Source organism: Nyctereutes procyonoides, unplaced genomic scaffold (assembly GCF_905146905.1).
Source record: "Nyctereutes procyonoides isolate TBG_1078 unplaced genomic scaffold, NYPRO_anot_genome, whole genome shotgun sequence".
NCBI lineage: Eukaryota > Metazoa > Chordata > Mammalia > Carnivora > Canidae > Nyctereutes > Nyctereutes procyonoides.
In genome coordinates this window covers 44,665,111-44,686,079 of record NW_026575125.1, presented here as the reverse complement: position 1 = coordinate 44,686,079, position 20,969 = coordinate 44,665,111, and the positions used below count along the sequence as shown (strand labels likewise).

The following is a 20,969-nucleotide window of genomic DNA, read 5'->3' as shown; positions in this document are numbered from 1 at the left end:
AGGTACTCAAATGCATATGACAGGCGTTATATACAAAAAATACAACCCATGTACACAGATGTTTGATAAGTACACTGTAGGCTCACAAATGGTATATGTTCCATACAGTAGGCATTAGTAGGCGATAGATGAATATGCTGTTGCTAAACACCCAACAGTTAAAATATATATACACTCAACATGTTTTATAGTACATTCCACAAATGTGCACACAATAAAAGTGCATGCAGAACAGTTGAAAGTGTTCATTAAAATGCTGACTGACAATGACTCTTTGGGGGGTATGAATGGAAGCCCCATCTCTGAGAGGCTTCTACACATAACCTTGGATGAAATAAATATTTCCTTCCTCTCCCTGGGACTCAGCATTCCCAAAATCCATACCCCCCAGGGGGTGAGCAGCATCTTGCTCTCCTTCTTTCAGAGGTGTCAGTGCCTAGAGCTGGGAACTCCCTACGTCTTTCCCAACCTGTTTGTCAGAATAAGGGATCCCTCGTATTCAAGCACCCAAAGCCGCCTTCTTCGGCCCACACCGGAAGGACCCTGAAGAAGAAAATGTTGGGGCGGGGCTCAGGCCAGAGCTGAGGTCATAGAGGGAGAGCCAGTTTGGGCCCACCACCCACCAACGCCAGCTCCTCTTCCGGTCTGAATTCGTAGCGCGCATGCGCACCACTGGCCTTTAAACGTGCGCCGCCGGTCCATCCGGAAAAAGGATCCGGCGGTTTAATTACAATATTGCTCCTCCGCCGCCGAGGTGGACTATTTTCTCTCAGTCTGGGAGGTACTTTTGAGTTCCCGCTTCCAAATAGGGAACCCACACTTGCAGATTCAGCTCAGTCCCCACGGGATGAAAGTTTCCTAGGGCTTGGCCTCACGCAACGTATACGAGGCTCGGAGGGACACACTGCGGAGGGATCCGGTTTGTTGTGGTGAGGAGGGGGAGACGCTGACAAACCAAGATGGCGGCGGCGGCGGTGAAGGCCGCGGCGGCAAGGAGGTAACTGTCGTGTTGAAGGCTACAGTAGTTGGGAGGCAGCGGCAGAGTTTGGAAGGAACAGAGCAGGACGAAGAGGCGGTAGCAGTAGCGCCAGCCTGAGCCTCTCGGAGCGCAGCAGCTACACGCCCCCCAAAGCCCTCGGCGGGCGGCGGCCGCCCCGCGTAGGGCCTAGTCCCCGAGCAGTGCCTCGGCTTCATACAGCGGCGTCCGCCATGAGTCCTTAAGGGTGGTCCGAGCCCTCCAGTTCTAGGGCCCACCATGGAGCCGGGGTCCGACGACTTCCTGCCGCCGCCGGAGTGCCCGGTGTTCGAGCCTAGCTGGGCCGAGTTCCGAGACCCTCTAGGCTACATCGCGAAAATAAGGCCCATCGCCGAGAAGTCGGGCATTTGCAAGATCCGCCCACCCGCGGTAAGGCCCGGGGTCTGTGGTCGCCGCAGGCGAGGCCGGGGATGAAGAGCTAGGGTAGCTGGCTGAGAATTCTGGGGCGGAGGGCATCTCGAGGTGTGGGGAAACAGGATGGCTGGGACCGCTGTGGATGTGGCGCTGGGTCGGAGAAAGGGTGATGGGGCTAGGGTCCTCTCGTGGTATGAAGCCCTCAAGGGATCTGGGGTCAGAGACCCACCCTCACTCCCACTCCGACTCTTAGGTTCATTCTTGGTAAGGTTCAAAAAAGGGATGCCGAGTGGGCCGAGGAGCGTTCAGAGAAGTACCTGCACATCTCTTAGTTACCCTGGACCACCCAGGTCAAGGCTGCACTGAATAAGGCCATCTTTCCGTTTATTGTCATCACTTCCCTTAAGGCAGGCAGTGTGGTGTAGTGGAAAGACCACAGCTGTAAATGGAGACAGACCTGAGTTCAAAATTCTGTGCAGCTTACCAGCTGTGTGACCTTGGAGAAATAACCTAACCTCTCTGAGCCTGTGAAATGAGTCCCGTGAATGGTTATTTTGAAAATTGTATTAATCTAGGTAGAGTCTGTGTAGTAGGTGCTAGGTAAGTGGTTAATTATTGTGACTGCGAAGGCGTTTGATGTGGTCATTGGTTTGCTTCTATGTGGGTTGATTCCTATTTACTCACACCCTGCCAGACCAATCCATCTATGATAATGTCCTGGCAGATCAGTCAGGAAATCAATCTCTGGGAACGTTCTGTCTGGCTCCCCTGAGATTGGTTTAGGGAATTGTCCCCTTCTTTTCCTAGTGGAAGGCAATATCCTTCCCTGCGTATCACCCCCCAGGCTTGACTTCTACGGATAGGCTTGGACCAGTCAGCTTGGCAGCTTGGTATGGGTCCTTCTCAGATTTGTATGGTGTTCTGTCCCAGGATATAGCAGCAGGTCCCGGACAGAAGGGTATTCTTGGACTTCCAAAAACAGAATGGAGCTATGGAAGTCTGTCTCCTTTGGAACACTCGATTCCCAGAGGTCAATGACAAAGGGCATATCTTTGTTCTTAGGCCTGGCTTCAGGCTGCAAGAAGTCCCCCAAGGGCTAGGATAGGCTGCCACCTTGCTGGCATGGAGGAGAAATGATGATGTGTGTTACTCAGTCGCCACTTGGGATTCCAAAGGCAGGAATTGAGTTTGGAACAGGGTGTTTTTGAGTGGGCGTCTCCCATCTGAAAGGGGATAGGAAGCCTGACTGCCACCTGAGGAGGGCACCACAGGCCTCCTTATCCAACTTGGTGTTTTCTGGTGTTCAGCCACAGATCTAGGCTAGTTTCAAATGGATCTTTTGGGAGGTGTTGCGTAAACCAATTTTTTCCTAGTTGGAGCCTGGCCAACTGATCTCTAAGGTATCCTTGTTCATGGTGAATGAGTGGCATTAGGTAGTTAGAAGTCAGGAAGGCACTAAGCAGAAAGGAGAGGTTGGAGTCCTGGGCAGCTTCAAGGAGGCACTCCCTGGAGTGGTCCAGCATGCCTGTGGGAAAGAAGTATATCTGACACAGGGGGTGGCTGAGGCCTGTATTTCTATTTTTCTGCCTTGAACTTATGGGCAGGCTGGCCTCGTGCAGGTGTTACCCTTCCTTAGGGGACCGGGAAGGGAAAAAGTGACGTGTGTGTGTGAGAGAGAGAGAAAGAAAGAAAGAAAGAGAGAGGGAGAGGGAGGGGGGGGTTCCCTGCAAGGGGCCATCTTTTGTTATGCTTCTCCTCTTTACCCCAATAGTGTATTTTCTTTTCCTCCAGTCCTGGAAACCTGGTCTCTTTGGTTTTGTTCAGGTTTTTTTTTTTTTTTTTTTTTTTTCTCCTGTAGGGCTGCTCCTACGCCACCTTTAGGCAGCCAGGCCTTTTGGCTGGAATTTGAAGCACTCACCCAAGTTGTGCTTGGGCCCACAGTGGGAACCTTGTATGGGTGGGTGCTTGGAAATTGGAGGTTTGCCTAAGGAAGGGTGATTAGGGTTTTGAGTTGCTAGATGGTTGACTGCTAGTCTTGGGGAAGATGGGTAGGAGGAGAATGTTGGTACCCGGAGTAGACCCAGGGGATCTGGGAAGGGCCTTGCTTCCTGTATCACGTAGCCAACTTTTTAATCACCATCCTGATAATACTGGTGTGTTTGGCACACAGGTGTATGAGATGAAGGCAGGATGAGGGAGCTCATAGGTCCCATGGAGAACAGGGCAGGGAGGTTTGCTGGACCTTCCACACCTATCTGTTCCACCCACAGCTCCTTCTCTAGGATTCAGTTTTGCCATTTCCTGTCAGGTTGCTTGATGTTGTACTTATATAGAACTCGATTCAGCAAAAAAAGAAGGGTGCCTGGAGTTTGAATCCCTTTCTACCTGTACTAAGGGGACTGCCCTACTGATGGCTGGCAAGAGGACATGGGGTGCTTGTCTGGGCATGAGACATACCATTTTAGTCTTCTCTCTCTCCCTGTCTCTATCTCTCTCCTTTTTTTTTTAATTTGCCCGTGCTTCACTGAGCCCCAGGTGTTTGCTGCAAACCTCTCTCAGCTGAGGGGTTGAGGGGACTATATGTGCATGCAAGTGAGAGTCCTCTGGCCTCTTTTCTAAAAGAATGTGTGCAGAAGAGGCCGACAGTTTTTTTTTTTTTTTACTACCTCCCACTTCCATATGTATGCATGTGTGTGCGTGTACGAACACTGGTATCCTGGTGTAGTGCAAAGAGCCTTGGACTGGAGGTCAGAAGACATGGGTTCTAGTCTTGGCTCTGCCACTAAATCAGCATGTGATGTTGGAGAAACAGCATTTCTTCTCTGGGCCTCATTTTCCCCATTCATAAAATGAATGGGTTACTCAAGGTTCTTTTTACCACTCCCCAGGAGCTGAGGCTCTGGGGAGGAGAGGACTGTGCAAGGTTTGGGGAGGCCATCAGTGAGGGGCTCCCCATAGCCACCCTTTGGGTAGGACACAACAAGCTTAAACTTGGCAGGATAGAGTCACCCTCCCCACCCTTTTCATTATCTTTCCCTGACTTACTTCCTCTCCAAATTCTCCCATTTGCCACCACAGTTGGGCATTCCATCACTTATCTCCCCTGTCCCCCCCACCCCCTGCCTCTTCCTGTACTGGGCAGGTGTTTGAGAGAGGACCCACAGGAAACCTTCCAGACTGGGTGAGTGATGCAGATTCTTGCTTTTCCCTGCAGTGTCTATCTCAGGCCCTTTAAACTGAGAGAACAGACGTTAAAGGTCCGAACCTTTAAATCCTGCTAGGATCGGAGCTGAGCTGCTGTGCATGTGTATTAGGTGGTGGGGTCAGCTTAAAATATCAAGTCTTAAGGACAGTTCCTTTGGGGATAACATTTTCATTTTCATTTGAAAACCAGTTTAATTTTCCATATCAGTCTTATGAGGAAGCCAGGGCAAGTGTTCATATTCCTGCCTTACATGAGAAAACCGGCCCAGAAAGGTAAAAATCCCATAGCTCATAAGTAGTAGAGCTAGAACATGAACCAAAGTCTTCTGACTCCAGATCCTTTGTGCTTACCAGTAGTTCTAGCCTGTGTTCTATAGCACATGCCTGGGGAATAAGGAGTTAATGTTGATGTAGGGAGAGTTTGGGGTCAACTGTTTTGGGTCCCCTATCTCTATTTCTTGAAATCTAGGCACTGTACTGTTGAGAAGGACTTGGGAGAAATTTTCCAGGACATGTGCTTAGGGCATTGAGTATGGACGTGAGGGGCTGCTAGGGCCCTGTCGTGAATCCTGGGCAGTGGGTAGTGGTTTGGGTGTTTGCCAGGTTAAAGAGTCGGGTGGCCAGAGGTCTGGGGAGGCACGAATGGGATACTGAGCTGCTTGTGGTGCCCTCTGGTCTTACACTCTGCTGGAATAACCCAACTCCCTTTCCCCTCTGTAACCCCCCCCTCCCCCAGGACTGGCAGCCACCCTTTGCTGTAGAAGTGGACAACTTCAGGTTTACACCCCGAATCCAGAGGCTGAATGAACTAGAGGTGAGAAGACTAGCAGCTGATGGCGGGATTGGGCGAATGAATACCTGAGCTTTGATCCCACTTCCCTCATTCCTTCTCAGGCTAAGGTACTTTACCCGACTTGGCCTTTATTCTCTCTTCTGTGAAGTTGCATGGAGGTCATGGAGGAAGCTTTAGAGCTCTGAATATAACCAAGAGCAGGAGCATTTAGCATCTCCAGTCTGATAGCTCAAAGACTGGGTATCTCCGTTTCCCTAAAGGTTTGCTACTTCTGAGACTCCTGTCGGCTAATGTACCATACCTGAGTCAACAAAAGGGAAATGGGTTGGCTGAGCCCTTTCTTTCTTGGCCAGCTGAGTGTGGCCTTATTATCCAATTCATCCACAGCACTGTGCTTCCTTCTTTGGGGCTTGATAAGGTGGGACATGAGGTGGATGGGCAGAAACAACACAAGAACTGGTCTGTATGGAGGCTAGAGTGGTTATAAATTTGAACAGGGGTTAGGCATACAGGCTTTTCCCTCTCCCTTTTGTTCTGTACAGGAAGTCCAGGCCCTTTGCATGGATAGGGGAAGTTCTCCACTAAAGGCTTGAGAATGCCCTGGGGGTAATGAGAGTGGGTGCTTTGAAGCCAGTTCCAGGGAGGATCCTGGAGTTTCCCACAGAAGATGTAGTTTACAAGTTTGCTACCACCGTTCAGTCATTGTTATATATCCACAAACCTTACTAGATGTCCTGGGGAGAGGGCGTATTAGGGCCAACTGGAAACCCATGACCTAAAGCCTTACTTGTTTCTAGACCACAGTTCCTCAGCCTTGACACTATTGACATCTTGGCCCAGATAATTTTTTGTTGTGGGGGGACTGTCCGATGTATGGTAGGATATTTGTCAGCACTCCGACTTCTACCTGTTAGATGCCAGTAATATCTTTTCCCAGTTACAGCAACCAAAAATATCTCCAGGCATTGCTAAATGTCTCCTGGGGTGGGAGTAGGGGGCAGAATTGTTCTCCTCATTGAGAACCACTGTTCTAGAGTCTGTCTGTATGCTGTCCTGGTCAGACCAAAAGTCCTCTCATGAAGGGGTTATAAGTTCCTTAAAGAAATGGATCTGACTAGGTCTGTGAAGGTACAGCTAAGTGCTATATGATGTTACCTAGTATGGGACAAGAGTAGGTTTTTTTTTTTTTTTTTAAATTTTTTTATTTATGATAGAGAGAGGGATCCCTGGGTGGCGCAGCAGTTTGGCGCCTGCCTTTGGCCCGGGGCGCGATCCTGGAGACCCGGGATCGAGTCCCACGTCGGGCTCCCGGTGCATGGAGCCTGCTTCTCCCTCTGCCTGTGTCTCTGCCTCTCTCTCTCTCTCTCTCTGTGACTATCATAAATAAATAAATTTAAAAAAAAATTAAAAAAAAAATTAGGCCAGAAGACAGGGGTCAGGTGGAGGGGGAGGCCAGCCTCTTTGAGCCATTTCTTTTCCAGGCCCAAACAAGAGTGAAGCTGAACTACTTGGACCAGATTGCCAAATTCTGGGAAATCCAGGGCTCCTCCTTAAAGATTCCCAATGTAGAACGGCGGATCTTGGACCTCTACAGCCTCAGCAAAGTAAGAAAAGGTTTTTCTCAAAACCCTCCCTACCCCTTAATATCCTTGATACTCTGGGGGCTCCCTTGGTTTGGATATTAGATCTCTAGGCTGCAGTGGAAGGGGCACAGTCTGGTAACACATGTGTCACCAGAACTTCTTGGCATCTCTTACTGCAATCTGAATCTGATTGGTGGTGGTAGGAGGAGGGGTTAGCCCCCAGTGAGGTAAGGGGCTGGAGTTGTCCTCATCACCCTTTCTGCAGGCCTACTCCCTTATGTACATACACACAGCACATCCACATCCCTTCCTGCTTGTCCCTGCAGATCGTGGTGGAGGAAGGTGGCTATGAAGCCATCTGCAAAGACCGTCGGTGGGCCCGGGTGGCCCAGCGCCTCAACTACCCACCAGGCAAAAACATAGGCTCCCTGCTACGCTCCCACTATGAACGCATCGTTTACCCCTATGAGATGTACCAGTCTGGAGCCAACCTGGTGGTAAGGATGCCAGGCTGGGGTGGAAGAAGGCTTTCCCCCACACCAGATGCAGATTTCTCATACTTGCTCTTAATGGAACTGGTTCAGTGGGCTGGAGACCTGGGAGCTAGATTCTACCCTTTTCTAGTGATGCTTATACTCTTCCCATACTGCCCAGGGTCACACGTCTTGGGGTTGCCCACAGGACGAGCCTACTATCCAATATGTGACAAGGTTTTAACTGATAAAGGAATAGGAGGGAGAGACATTTTGGGCTGGAGAGGTCTGGGAAGAAATGGCAGCTGATTTAGTTAGGGAGGTGGTTGTGGGAGGTGGTTTGAAAGTGGAATGACATAAGCAAAGGTAAGAGAAGAATTCTCAAAGTGTGTGCTGGTGTCGTTGATAACGACCAATGGAACAGGGCCTATTGTTGCGGGTCAGGCAGGTGCAGCTCCACAACTTTGTTTGCTATTGGGTAAAGATAGAGAGGAGTCACTGATGGTGGCCGGGGCCCCATTCCCTGACCCTTACTCGTCACTTGTCCCCAGCAGTGCAACACACGTCCATTTGATAATGAGGAAAAGGACAAGGAGTACAAACCCCACAGTATCCCCCTTCGACAGTCCGTGCAGCCTTCCAAGTTCAATAGCTATGGCCGGCGGGCCAAGAGGCTGCAGCCTGATGTGAGTACTCCACTTCTAACTTAGAGCTTTGGGGGTGGTGATGGGAGTCCACAAAGTTCTGACCAGAGTTCTGTTCCCTGTTTTACTCTCCCTTCACTCTATTTTCCTGAGTTCCGAGCAGTGGTGTGCCCCCCCCCCCCCCCCCGGTTTCTTGATCTTTCTCCTTCACTCTCAGCTGAACTTCTGAGCTGTGTCTTGATCTGATCATTCACTGTCTTTTTCTATGTCTGCCTTTTTTTCTTACCTGTCTTGTTCTTTCCAGACTCACTCTGCTCCTAGGGCTAGAGCTCTTCTTTTCCCTCATACCTCTATCCTAGCTTGAGGCAGCAGCTTATGTGCCAGGCATTGTTCTAGGCACTGGGGGGATACAAGAAGGAACAAGATGGACATTGTCCCTGGGCTCACCGGAGCATGTTGTATAGTAGGTAATATTAGTCACTGCCATCTACTGGTATTGCCAGACACTGTTAGATTTCTCTTTCTGTGTTCTCCCCAAGCCCCTTTGTGAACCTCCTTGGAAAGTAGGACTTAATATTCTCATTTTACAGTTGGGAAAGCTGAAATTCCACCTTAATTTCTTTCCAAGAGAGAGCTAATGGGGGAGCTCACTTAACCCTAGTCTCCAAAAAGCAGCTCTGAGTTCTTGACCCGGCCTGCTTCTGCCTCCTGGCATGAGCTCAAGCAATATATAGTCCAAGCTATCGTTCTTTTAGGTTGGAGCAGTTTGCCTCAGATAGCAGACTTAATTCATTTCCTTTTTTTCCCCTCCCAGCCGGAACCCACGGAGGAAGACATTGAAAAGAATCCGGAGCTGAAGAAGCTGCAGATCTATGGGGCAGGCCCCAAGATGATGGGCCTGGGCCTCATGGCCAAGGATAAGACATTGCGGAAGAAAGGTGAGGCCTGACAGGCTGGGGCAGTGTAAAGGATGGCCTCACCTGGGGAGAGGAGGCGGGACCCTGACTGTTCTAGACCTGTACTTTAGAGCCACTCTTCCCTCTCCCAGATAAGGAAGGGCCTGAGTGTCCCCCCACCGTAGTGGTGAAGGAGGAGTCAGGCGGGGATGTGAAGGTGGAGTCAACCTCACCTAAGACCTTCCTGGAGAGCAAGGAGGAGCTGAGTCACAGCCCAGAGCCGTGCACCAAGATGACCATGAGACTACGGAGGAACCACAGCAATGCCCAGTTTGTAAGGACCCAGCCCTGACTTCCTAATGCTCTGCTTCTCATCCCTTCAGCGAGCATTTCCCCAGCATGGCTCTGGACCAGGTTGCATTAAGCAGAAAAGTGGGCCTGGTGGGCCCTGCCCTCAGGTAGCTCACTTAATTGGGGAACCAAGGCCAACTCACATGGAACAAAGGACGAGAAAGGGTGATCAAGTGCTGTCAACATGAAGTGCTGGAAGGGTCCAGAGAAGGAGGCTCCCTCCATTGCTTCAGGATAAAGGCTAAGCTCCTCATTATCATGCATGATCCAGTCCCTGCTGACCTCTAGCCTCATTCCCCAGCACTGCCCACCTCACTCCTCTGCTATAGCCACACTGAACTACTTATAGGTATGTTCATTTTTTCCCCTGAGATGCACCATGCTCTCTTTCCCCCATCCCTTTGTACCTGCTATCTCTTCTACCTGGAAGAGTTCCCCTGTGCTCTCCCCCATTGCCAGACTTTAGTTTGCCTGCAGGTTTTAGTCAGTTTCAAATGTCATTGTCAGGTATCACCTTTTCAGTGAAGTCCTTCCTCAAAGCTATTCTCCTTATCTCCAGCTGATTTGAGTGCTCCCTTCTCTAGGCTCCCCTGGTACCCTCTATAGACTGATAGTGGCAGTTTCCACACTACCCTTTACTTTTTATAAATATATGTCTCTGGAATACCATGTGCCTTTAGAAGGCAGATGTCATTATTCATTGCTGTATTTCAGAGTCCAGCACAGTGTTGAACATGTAAGTGCTCAGTGTTTACTGAATTAATAAAAATGGGAGATTTCATGACTGAATGATAAAGACTGCTCTCACAGCTCTACCAGTTTTTTTGGGGAGATGGTATGTGCATATAGTTAAACTCCAAAACTAGCACGATTAGCCTGTAACAGAGCTGTGAATGATCTAGCCAGCAGGCACGGTGGGTTTCTAATGGAGAGCTCTGTGGACTAGGGTGCTGTCTGGAGGACAGGGCTTATTAGATTGATGAACCGTTGCCTCCTTTTCCTGGCAGATCGAGTCATACGTGTGCCGGATGTGTTCCCGAGGAGATGAGGATGACAAGCTTCTGCTGTGTGATGGCTGTGATGACAACTACCACATCTTCTGCCTGCTGCCTCCTCTGCCTGAGATTCCCAAGGGTGTCTGGCGGTGCCCAAAGTGTGTCATGGCGGTAAGGCCCTCCCAGCCTCACTTCACGTCTGCCTCATAGGGTATTCTTGCCTTCCTTCATTAGGCCTTATTGACAAATTTCCTAGCTCATCCACAATTCAATGTTTTAGAACCCTGGGGAGGCCAGGCTGGGCAGAGTTTGGGGAGAGAGAAGAGGAGACCTAGCCTTTGCTTGTGTCCCCCTGGGAGCCGCCAGACTACCTGGGGAGGTGAGAGTCATAATTGGATGGATCCTTTGCCGATGTAGAGTCAGGTGCTAAATTATGTGTTAGAAACTCTGAGGTGTAGAAGTTCAGAGGAAAGGAAAATGACAAAAGGTAGCAATCAGGAAAGGTGACAGGAATGAGATTTGGAGGATAGGAATATGAAGGAAAAATTGTTCTTTTAATTTCCAAGCTTTTTATTCTTTGTTTTTTTTTTGTTTTTTTTGTTTTTTTTTTTTTTTTTTGTTTTTTTTAAGAAAGCTTGGAAAATAGGCAAATTACCTATCATTTCACCACCTAGAGACAGCCATTGTTAATAGTCTGGTATATTTTCTTCTCATTTTTTCATTATTGCGAAACTATCTTTAACAAGTTTGGGCTCTTATTATATATTTTCATTTGCTGTCTTATAATCATTTTTCTATGTTGTTACATTTATTCATGGGCAGTGATTTGTTTTTTCTTGTAGGGGAGGGTCCATTATATGGGTATAGTCCTTAGTTCATTTTCCTTTTGTTTTGGTAATTTCATTAGTTTGTAGTGATATAGGCTTTAACTGGAAGAGGTGGGCAGGCTTTGTAAACTTGGGATGGAGGCGTGCTGGAGCAAGGATGTTTGGGGAGGATGCACCTTAGGGTAAGAGGGGCGGTAAGGAGAGCACCTAAAGCAGCAGTGAGGGCTGAGAGGTCCAGTAAGTCTGCCAGGTCCGTTCCATTAGCTTGCTTCCTTCATCCAAATTCTGGGCACTCATCTACATTTTTCTCTGGGTTTCTGGAGAGCAGATGTTGATGTTTCTGGAGAGCAGATATTGAAGGTCTTTTGTCTTATCTTAGGGACTCAAATGTGGCCCTAGAGACCAGGTATGTGTGTACGCACACATATACACACAGCTGAGAAAAGAGACCAGGGCAGTGCATAATGGCCTTGGAAATAGTGGGAATTCCTTCAGGAAGGAGTTTGGATACCAGCAGCATCATAGACAGTGAAGGCTGTCAGCTCTACTTGGCTCTAAGTGGTTCTGGTCCAGCAGACCAGATTGACATTGATTTTTCCAGACATGAGTGAATCTAACTCTGGGATACATACAGCTCTCACCTAAAACCATGAACATAGGTACAAAGCAAGGTAGTCTTACGCCCTGTCTTCTGAAACAGTCTTATGAACAGGAATAGTGTAGAAGCTAGCGCCTTTGACTTCCATCCTCTGAGTTACTGGAATATTCAGTGCCATTTTCCCAGGCTTGTAGTTCCAGTCTGGGCATAAGAAAGTTTCCTTAGGTACCCTGTTTAAACTCCCTGTTTTAAGCTCAAGAGGAAAACATGGTGGCAGAGGAGCATAGGATAGCATATCTAAGTCAGAGTTCATGATTTCGATGGTAGAGTCCTAAAGGAAGGGAAGAGCAAAAGCACAGCAACAGTGCCTGTGGGGAATGAAAAGACTAAGCCACAGCACTGGGGAAAAAAGGTGGAGCTATAAAGTGAGGCCTGCCTCAGGGGTCTTGAGTGCAGACCTAGGGCTCTTCCTCCCTGCTCCTATCCCATATTCCAGCTTCGCTCCTTAGGGTTTTCCACCTCTGTGCCCTCTGCTGTGGTGACATGTTCTCCTTTGGGTTTCAGGAGTGTAAGCGCCCCCCTGAAGCCTTTGGCTTTGAGCAGGCTACCCGGGAATACACTCTGCAGAGCTTTGGCGAGATGGCTGACTCCTTTAAAGCCGATTACTTCAACATGCCTGTGCACGTAGGTGACGGAGGGCTGGGGTAGCATCAGGGCTAGGGTCATAGATGTTGGTGCCTGAGAGGCTTGGCTCTCTTGGGTCATTGGGGCCAGGATGTGGTGGGCCACAGTCATCTGCTACCCCTGTTCCCCAGATGGTGCCTACAGAACTCGTGGAGAAGGAGTTCTGGCGGCTGGTGAACAGCATTGAAGAAGATGTGACCGTCGAGTATGGGGCTGACATCCATTCCAAAGAATTTGGCAGCGGTTTCCCCGTCAGTGATAATAAGCGGCACCTAACTCCAGAGGAGGAGGTGAGTGGGTGATTCACGGTTATATGTCAGCTGTGTGTTTCAGCAGGTCATTTAGTATCTCTGTTGGGGTAGGGGGTAATTATGCCTGCTTCAAATGGTTGCTGTGAGATGTAGATAAGATGGTATATGTAGAAAACAGCCCGATGATCTGGTATGACATCTCTAGCCATGAGATTGGCTATTTCTTTCTAGAACGAGGATAGTATCTACCTTACAAATTTGTTACAAGAACTAAATGAGAAGGTGTATGAAATACTTGGCAGGGTGCCTGGCTCATTCATAAGAAGAGTCCAGTGACTGTTATTGTATGTGTAGGAAAAAATGAGGGCCCAGGCCTACCTCAAGAGAAGGGTGCATTTTGGTCCAGAGCAGGGGCTTTTAGCTTGCAGATATTTTGGTGGGTGAGTATTTCTATAAAACTCCCTAAAATCGAATGGAATTGAAATCTTGTATGTATGCATTTGGCTAGTGGGGGTGGGTAGGAGGTGGAGAAAGTCTGTGGTATCTCAGATGTGTCAAAAGGTCTGTGACCTCAAAATTAAGTTTCCCTGGGCTAAAGATCTCAGCTCTGTAGCATAACCCTCATCCCCTTTCCACAAATATCCAACCTGACAGGAGTATGCTACCAGTGGTTGGAACCTGAATGTGATGCCAGTGTTGGAGCAGTCTGTACTGTGCCACATCAATGCGGATATTTCTGGCATGAAGGTGCCCTGGCTGTATGTGGGCATGGTCTTTTCAGCCTTTTGCTGGCATATTGAGGATCACTGGAGTTACTCCATTAACTACCTCCATTGGTGAGTGGGGCCCCTGGGAAGCCAGGGAGGCAGAGTAGGTTCCCTCAGGACCATGTGCATGACCACCATGTGTCCCCTTTCCATGTGACCAGGGGTGAGCCGAAGACCTGGTATGGGGTACCCTCACTTGCAGCAGAACATTTGGAAGAGGTGATGAAGAAGCTGACACCTGAGCTCTTTGATAGCCAGCCTGACCTCCTGCACCAACTTGTCACCCTCATGAATCCCAACACCCTCATGTCCCATGGTGTGCCGGTGAGTGCTCAGGAAACAGGAACAAGGGGTAGGAATGATGTAGCGATGTCCTTTGTGGTGGTGGTAATGGTGGTGGTGGTGGTGGTGATCATCCAGAATTTACCCCTGCCTCTTTCTCATTCCTTTTCTATCTTAATTTGACAACTCGAGAGACTGTACATAATAGTGGTTAGATAGGCAATGTGGTGGTGAGCCCTCTGGACCTTGTGTTTGAGGGCAACACCTCAGGATGGCTTCTTTTCATGTCTGTATTCTAGCCAGTGGAAGAGGGAAATGGGAAAAGGACAGGGCAAGACAAGTCTCCTTATTTTTAAAGTCTCACATCATTTCCATTCATCTTCTGTTAGTCACAACTTAGTCACTTGGCCACATCTAGCTGCACGGAGAACTGGAAAATGTGATTTTTATTCTGAATGGTCACATTCCAGTTACAAATTCATATTGTTGTGAAAGAAGGTAAGAATGAATATTGGGGGATAACTAGCTGTCTTTGACATGTAGCACTTCTGGGAGCAATGGGTGCTTTTTTTTTTTTTTTTTTTTTATGTAACAAGTCAGGAGTACTATGGTAGTAATTATTTTGTAACATATAAGTGTATTAAGTCAACATGTTCATTTTAAACTTATACAGTATTATATGTCACACATCTCAGTAGTGCTGGAGAGGAGTACATAACTTCTTTCTAAAAAGGGCTAATATCTGTCAACACTTAAAGTTGAACCCAGAGTGCTGGACTGAACCTATCCTCCTCTGTGGACTCCGTAAAACACTTTGCTGGTTATACAGTCTGGCTTGTCTGTAACGGAATTTCTAGCATTAGAATCAGTCAGTTTTCTGGTGTGGTTCTTAAGACAGCCTGATCAGTTCTATAGGAACAGTAATTAGTATATCTTCCACCTGTGCTTTGAGTCTTATTCTATACTACTTTTCCTCCCAACCCCCGCCCCTCCCCACCACCTTGGCTTCCCTGCCACTTAGTCTAACACATGGGACATGGTAGGCAGTCACTTCATATTGAATTAATGTCTCCTTGATATCCCCGATCATCTATATAGTAGGGCTTTGGACTAGGTCAGTGATTCTCACCCACAGTTCTTGCCTTCACCTTGATTTAATACACTACATGCCCTATAATATTATTCATTATATACTACTATGTATGCTAAGCATTGAGGGATCTAGAGAATTAGAAGTGTATACCACAACAGTTCAGGCAGCCTTCCCCCACACAAGATGGTGGGGGTGGGGGTATGGGCATCTTTTTCCCTCACTGCCTCACTCCGTTTAAAAACTACTGGACTTGAGGGGTGGAGATGATTGAGGGCCCTTCCACTTCTCTTCATAAGTAGGCATTGGGTCTGACTTTTCCTCATACTCCTTTCTTCCTGACCCACAGCACGATATTAGTCCTTGCCTAGTGTCAGGAAAAATTAATTGTAGGAGTGGAAGAGGATCCTTAAGGATTTAGACAGCTAAGAGATATATCTATATATATATAGCTATATATAGCTATATATATATAGATATATGTATATATATGTACTGTATATATCTATATATATGGCTGTTTAATCCTTACCTCTTTTTAAGAAAACTTGAATACAGATTTTTAAACATGTGCTCTTTGCTTCCAGCTCCACAGCATTTGTCCTGCTCATGGCTCGCCAGCTGCTGCTTCACCCCCCACCCCCATCCCCTACCCTGCCCCTCCTATAGGTGGTTCCCAGCATCTCCAGACTCTTTGGACTTGGCAGTATACCCTCAATCCAAGGCATCTGATTTTCATATTCTCATGCTGGCAGGTTGCAGTTTAGCCAGCTGAAGCTCCCCAAGGAGCTATCTTTAGCCCAGCCCTTCCCCCCTTCCCCTTTGGTGGAAGGCAGCCATTTCTTTTTATAGCTATATAGTGTAAGTATTTATTTTCATTATAAAAGAAACCTACCTCCTTTTCAGAAGATGGAAATTTAAAGTGGTCATCCCTATTTCCTCCACACTTTGTTACATTTCTGTTATTCTCCTATGTAAATTTTGACATAACAATAATTAGTGTGTGGATTTTATCATCTCTTTTTAAATTTAATGATCTAGAACAGCACTGTCCAGTTTGGTAGCCACTAGCCACATGCGGCTGCTGAGCACTTGAAACAAGGTTAATCTCATCTGAAATGTGCTGAAAGTATAAAACACGTTGGATGTCAAGACTTAGTATGATAATATCTCACGAATACTTTCTTATGTACCATTTGATACATTGAAATGGTAATATTGTGGATATATTAAATAAAATACATTGAAGTTAATTTCACCTGTTTCTTTTTACTTTTTTAATGTGGCTGCTAGAGAATTTAAAAGTACTTATGTGGCTGTTGCTATATTTCTGTTGGACAGTGTTGATCTAGAATGATTTTTGCTTCCTTAGTATAAACTGTTTATAACTATCTTTTAAAAAAAAACCTTATTGCAGTATAATTTCCATAAAATTCACCCATTTTAAGCACACACAGTTCAGTGATTTTACAGAATTGTGCTACCATCACCACAATCCAGTTTTAGGATATTTATCACCCCAAAAAGATCCTCATGCCCTCTTGTAGTCACTCTCCATTCTAACCCCCTAGCTCCAGGCAACCACCAGTCTGCCTTCTGTCTCTAGAGATTTCACTTTTCTGGAGAGTTCACGTGAATGGGATAATATGTGGTCTTTTGCATCCAGCTTGTTTCACTTAATATTTTCAAGGTTTGTCCACGTTATAGCATGTGTCAGAACTCCATTCCTATTTATGGTGGAATAATATATTTTATGGAAGTACCACATTTTGTTTATTCATTCACCACTTGATGGCTGTTGGGGTCATTTTTAACAGCTGCAGAATGTGAGGAGAGCTTTATGAGCTAACCACATAGAAAGTGGTGAAGGGATATTGATTGCCAAAGTGAGGGTGCAGGCTGAGATGAAGAGTCAGGAGCCTTAAGTTCTCTTTCTGGCTCTGCTATTTGAAGCTTCTCTCGGACTCAGTTTTCATATCTATAAAATTACAGCTGGGTCTAGATCATTCAGCAGGTGTTGCTAGAACTCCTTCTGTGTACAAGGCCTCTGGCCAACGTCTTGGAGACAAATAAACCAGTCCTTGCCTTCAGGTATGTGCAGTTGAGTGGAGCTTGGAGGTGAATAAATGTTAGAGGTGCTTCAAAAGAACAACAGATTGGGTCACTAGGAAGAGGGAGTCAGGAAAGCCATTTGTGGAAGTGGTGATCTTTGGGGGAAGGTGAGAGTTGGCCCATTGGAGCTGTGGCTTCATCATGTGGACCATGGGGTTTCAGGTAAAGGGTTCTCAGCAGGGGCCTTGCTGATCAGATTTGCATTTTTTGAAAGATTCTAGTGCTTGGTAATGGAGGCCAGTGCAGTAATCCAGGCAAGAAATGCTGATGTTACCCCTCAATAGGGGTAGATTTGAAAAGAAAACGTATTGGAGGTGGGAGCTGATGTATGACTTGAATACATGTGGAGATGTATTCATGAATGGGAAGATTCAATATTGTGAGGATGTTAATTCTCTCCACATTATTCTAGAATCCTAGCAGAGGAATTGTTGGGTTGAAGGGTATAAACATTTTATACCTTGATCTAATTAGCAATTTGATTTTCCAGATAGAAGTTACTGGTCCCATTACCAATCTATTGGTACAGGTCCCATTACCTGTACCTATTTCACTGTGTGTTCATCAGTATTGAATGTTCATCTTAATGAGACTTTTAAAGATGGCAAATTAAACACACACATGGCTGCTTCCATTCCTTACTGAAACCACTTAAACAGCACAGAGAGTTTCTTTTTTTAAGGTTTAAAAAATTACTAAAATGGAGAAAATGAGAGGATACAATAAAATTCTTGAAACTAAAAAACGGATAAGGAAACTGAGTCTTAAGCCAGTATTGAGACATCTGAGAACCAACCAGCCTGATTTATACCTCAGAATATCCTCCAAAGGTTCAGTAGTCAGTGACACCGGGTATTCTGGGAGGAAGGATGAATGAGGTGAAAATAAGGATTGGTTCATGTCTATATAGGAAGCTGTGAGATTCCCCTCCCACACTGGGCAGCTGGAAATGTGACCCTTCCTCACTAAAGTAAAAGACTTTACTTTTGAAGAGGTTAAAACGTCTCTGGACTGAGGTCTTCTAGGTACTGTTGAGGGTGGAGGTAGAGTGAAAATAGTAGGATTCATCGTTGTATACATAGTGGATGCTGAGGTTTCCAGCCATCTTCCTCCACTTGGCTCTTAGAACATTGGCAGCCAGATCTTTTTCCTTCAGGCAAAAAAATGGGAGAGTTTTCTCTGGAGAATCTCAGCAGCCTTAAAAGAAAGACCTAGAGTTTCCCAAACTGAATGGCGCTTCCGGATCACCCTACAGTGAAGCTCACAGTTGACAGACTTCACCTATATACTCAGAACTTCCATTCAGCTTTTCCATTTCTTACTCTTAAAAGTTGACAGTCACAGATAAACGAACAGCCGAGGAACCTCTAGAAAACAGAACCAAACAAGGCAACTTGGATAAATAGGTTGGGCAGGCAGAGAATTAAACTTCAAAAAGAAAAGGGAAAGAAACCTCAAGATCTTCAGAGATAAGGGTGCCTGGGTGGCTCAGTTGGTTAAGCATCTGCCTTCGGCTCCGGTCATGATCCAGGGGTCCTGGGATTGAGCCCCATGTCAGGTTCCCTGCTCAGTGCGGGGGAGCCTGCTTCTCCCTCCTCCTTGCTCATGCACTCTCACTGTCTTTAGAGAGGAGTATATAGCGCAAACAGGATGCTATTTGAAAACATCCTGAGAACAGAAAAGAGCTCTTAGAAATTATGATAGTAAAAGTGGAAGAAAAAAGTTTAGAAGATAAATGGTTAAGGAAATCTCTCAGAAAATAGAATAAAAAATAAAGATGGGAAATGGTAAAGTTGAAAGAAAGTTTGTTCAGGATGTTCAGTATTCAAATAATGAGTTCTGAAAAGAGAATAAATGAAAACAGAAGCAAATCATTAATGAAATCATTCAAGAACATTTCCCTGAACCAGAAGATTGAGTTTTCAGAATCAAAGGGCCAGCCCAGGACATGAATGAAAATAGATGCACACCAAGGTATATCTGATGAATTTTTATATCAAACACTGGGGTCAGAAAAGTCCTACAAGCTTGCTGAGAGAGAAAACAAGTTTAATTCAAAGCATTAGAGACCAGAATGGCTTAAGACTTCAAAAGCAACACTAGAAGACTAAAGCCATGCCTTTTTTTTCCCTCAAGATTTTATTTATTCATGAGAGACAGAGAGAGAGAGAGGCAGAGACACAGAGTAGCAAGCTCCCCACAGGTAGCCCGATACGGGGCTCAGTCCTGGGACCCCAGGATCACACCCTGGGCCAAAGGCAGACGCTTTAACCGCTGAGCCACCCAGGCGTCCTGAGCCATGCCTTTACGTTGGTTTTCAATTTAGAATTCTATAAGGCCAAATTATGAAGCACTAGAGTAGAATAGAGACATATTTGAAAAAAAGTTCTTCCCATCATTTCCTGGGAAGCTAGTGGAGGATGTACTCAAGTATAGTGAAAGAATAAATACCAAGAGAGGAAGACCTGGGATCTAGGGAATGGAAGAGATCATCGTGGGAGAGTGACGGTCCAGGGAGGACAGCTGGTTTGGGTTGGAACAGATCATAAGACTGCTACAAAAAGGTGAGAAGTGATAGGCAAGAGGAGGGTTAGACACTTGTTAAAAGGTTGGGATTGGATTACTAATACATGCACAGAAAACTAAGCAAACTGAGAAATAATAGGCTATCCTTAAAGTCTAGAGGCATTTTATTTAGGGCTGTTAAGGTAAATGCCAAAATAATCAGAAGAGGTGAAAGTGATTTGCTCTGGGGATTGGAGAATCCTGGGCATGCTGATTTTCAAACAAATCTTGTAGAACATTTGGCTCTTGGAACTGCATGTGTGACTGATAAAAATAATTTTTAATGAAAAGTGATAAATTTTTATAAAAATTACAAGGAAAGTTGAAATATGTTGGTATGTACATTTCCTACTTTTGACTCAGATCTTCCTGTGTTGCTGCCAAGGTAAACTTCAACTTTGAGAGCAGAGGCCAGTTGCCCTTCCTTTTAGAATTGGAGGATCTGTCCTCACACTGTTCCTTCAGGCTCTCCTTTTTTCTCCTTAAGGATCCTGCACTTAAATCAGGTTTCTCCCAACTGTGGAAAACTGTCTGCATGACCTTAGCTGCCTTCTTCCCCAGGTTGTCCGCACAAACCAGTGTGCAGGAGAATTTGTCATTACCTTCCCTCGTGCTTACCACAGCGGCTTCAACCAAGGTTACAACTTTGCAGAGGCTGTCAACTTTTGCACTGCTGACTGGGTGAGTCGAGTGTGGTGGGCTGGCTGACAGGGAGAAGCAGGAGGGTTGTGGGGAAGCTGAGGCACCCTGGCCTTCAGACTTGGCCACACTCATCCTTGAATCTGCCCACAGTTGCCGGCTGGTCGCCAGTGCATTGAGCACTACCGCCGACTCCGAAGATACTGTGTCTTTTCCCACGAGGAGCTCATCTGTAAGATGGCCGCCTGCCCAGAGAAGCTGGACCTGAACCTGGCAGCAGCTGTGCATAAGGAGATGTTCATCATGGTGCAAGAGGAGCGGCGTCTACGAAAGGCTCTGCTTGAGAAGGTAGAGTGAAGGGGAAAGTGCCCTGAACTAGGTACCCTATCCTGGCAGAAGTGGGAGAAGGAAGAAGTAGATGTAGCCTCTCTTCTTGGGGTGTAGTAAAAAAGAACTGGATGCATCTGGGTTGGAAATCACATTCCATTCTCTGCCATTTATCAACAGCCATGAGCAAGTTAATTTACTTCACTGTCTATATCCATCTCTGAAAAATTAGTATTATAATGTTTATCTTTTTGGATAGTCAAGTAGATTAAAGATTATGTTTGTTAAGTAACTGACCCATAGCAAGTGCTGGTGTCGCTGCTATTTGTCATCTGTTTAAATAACCCAACAGCACTGACGGGCACATGAAACCCCCCACTGCTGATTAGCCGGCTGACCTTTTCAGGTTACTTAACCTCTCATGGTCTCACTTCCCTGCTCTGTAAAATGTAAAGCTTGAGGAAGGTTATTTACATCAAAGTATCTATTAATTGTACT

The 20,969-nt window shown here is 46.4% G+C and overlaps 1 protein-coding gene across 4 annotated transcripts in view; it reads left to right on the top strand.

Annotated features, from left to right (window-relative positions):
* The first annotated feature begins 762 nt into the window (after nucleotides 1-762).
* KDM5C (lysine demethylase 5C) overlaps nucleotides 763-20,969 on the top strand; it is a 30,031-nt gene continuing 9,824 nt past the window's right edge. For 2 of the 4 annotated variants that reach the window (XM_055338191.1, XM_055338189.1), the window contains exons 1-14: nucleotides 763-1,405; nucleotides 5,331-5,408; nucleotides 6,869-6,991; nucleotides 7,297-7,467; nucleotides 7,998-8,129; nucleotides 8,902-9,025; nucleotides 9,136-9,317; nucleotides 10,342-10,500; nucleotides 12,319-12,438; nucleotides 12,570-12,728; nucleotides 13,344-13,525; nucleotides 13,618-13,780; nucleotides 20,067-20,186; nucleotides 20,298-20,492. In XM_055338191.1, the coding sequence (XP_055194166.1) occupies nucleotides 1,256-1,405; nucleotides 5,331-5,408; nucleotides 6,869-6,991; nucleotides 7,297-7,467; nucleotides 7,998-8,129; nucleotides 8,902-9,025; nucleotides 9,136-9,317; nucleotides 10,342-10,500; nucleotides 12,319-12,438; nucleotides 12,570-12,728; nucleotides 13,344-13,525; nucleotides 13,618-13,780; nucleotides 20,067-20,186; nucleotides 20,298-20,492 (2,058 nt within the window). In that variant the 5' untranslated portion in view covers nucleotides 763-1,255. Of the gene's footprint in view, nucleotides 1,406-5,330; nucleotides 5,409-6,868; nucleotides 6,992-7,296; nucleotides 7,468-7,994; nucleotides 8,130-8,901; nucleotides 9,026-9,135; nucleotides 9,318-10,341; nucleotides 10,501-12,318; nucleotides 12,439-12,569; nucleotides 12,729-13,343; nucleotides 13,526-13,617; nucleotides 13,781-20,066; nucleotides 20,187-20,297; nucleotides 20,493-20,969 lie in introns of all 4 variants that reach the window. The other 2 variants (XM_055338190.1, XM_055338188.1) reach the window with 1 other exon arrangement.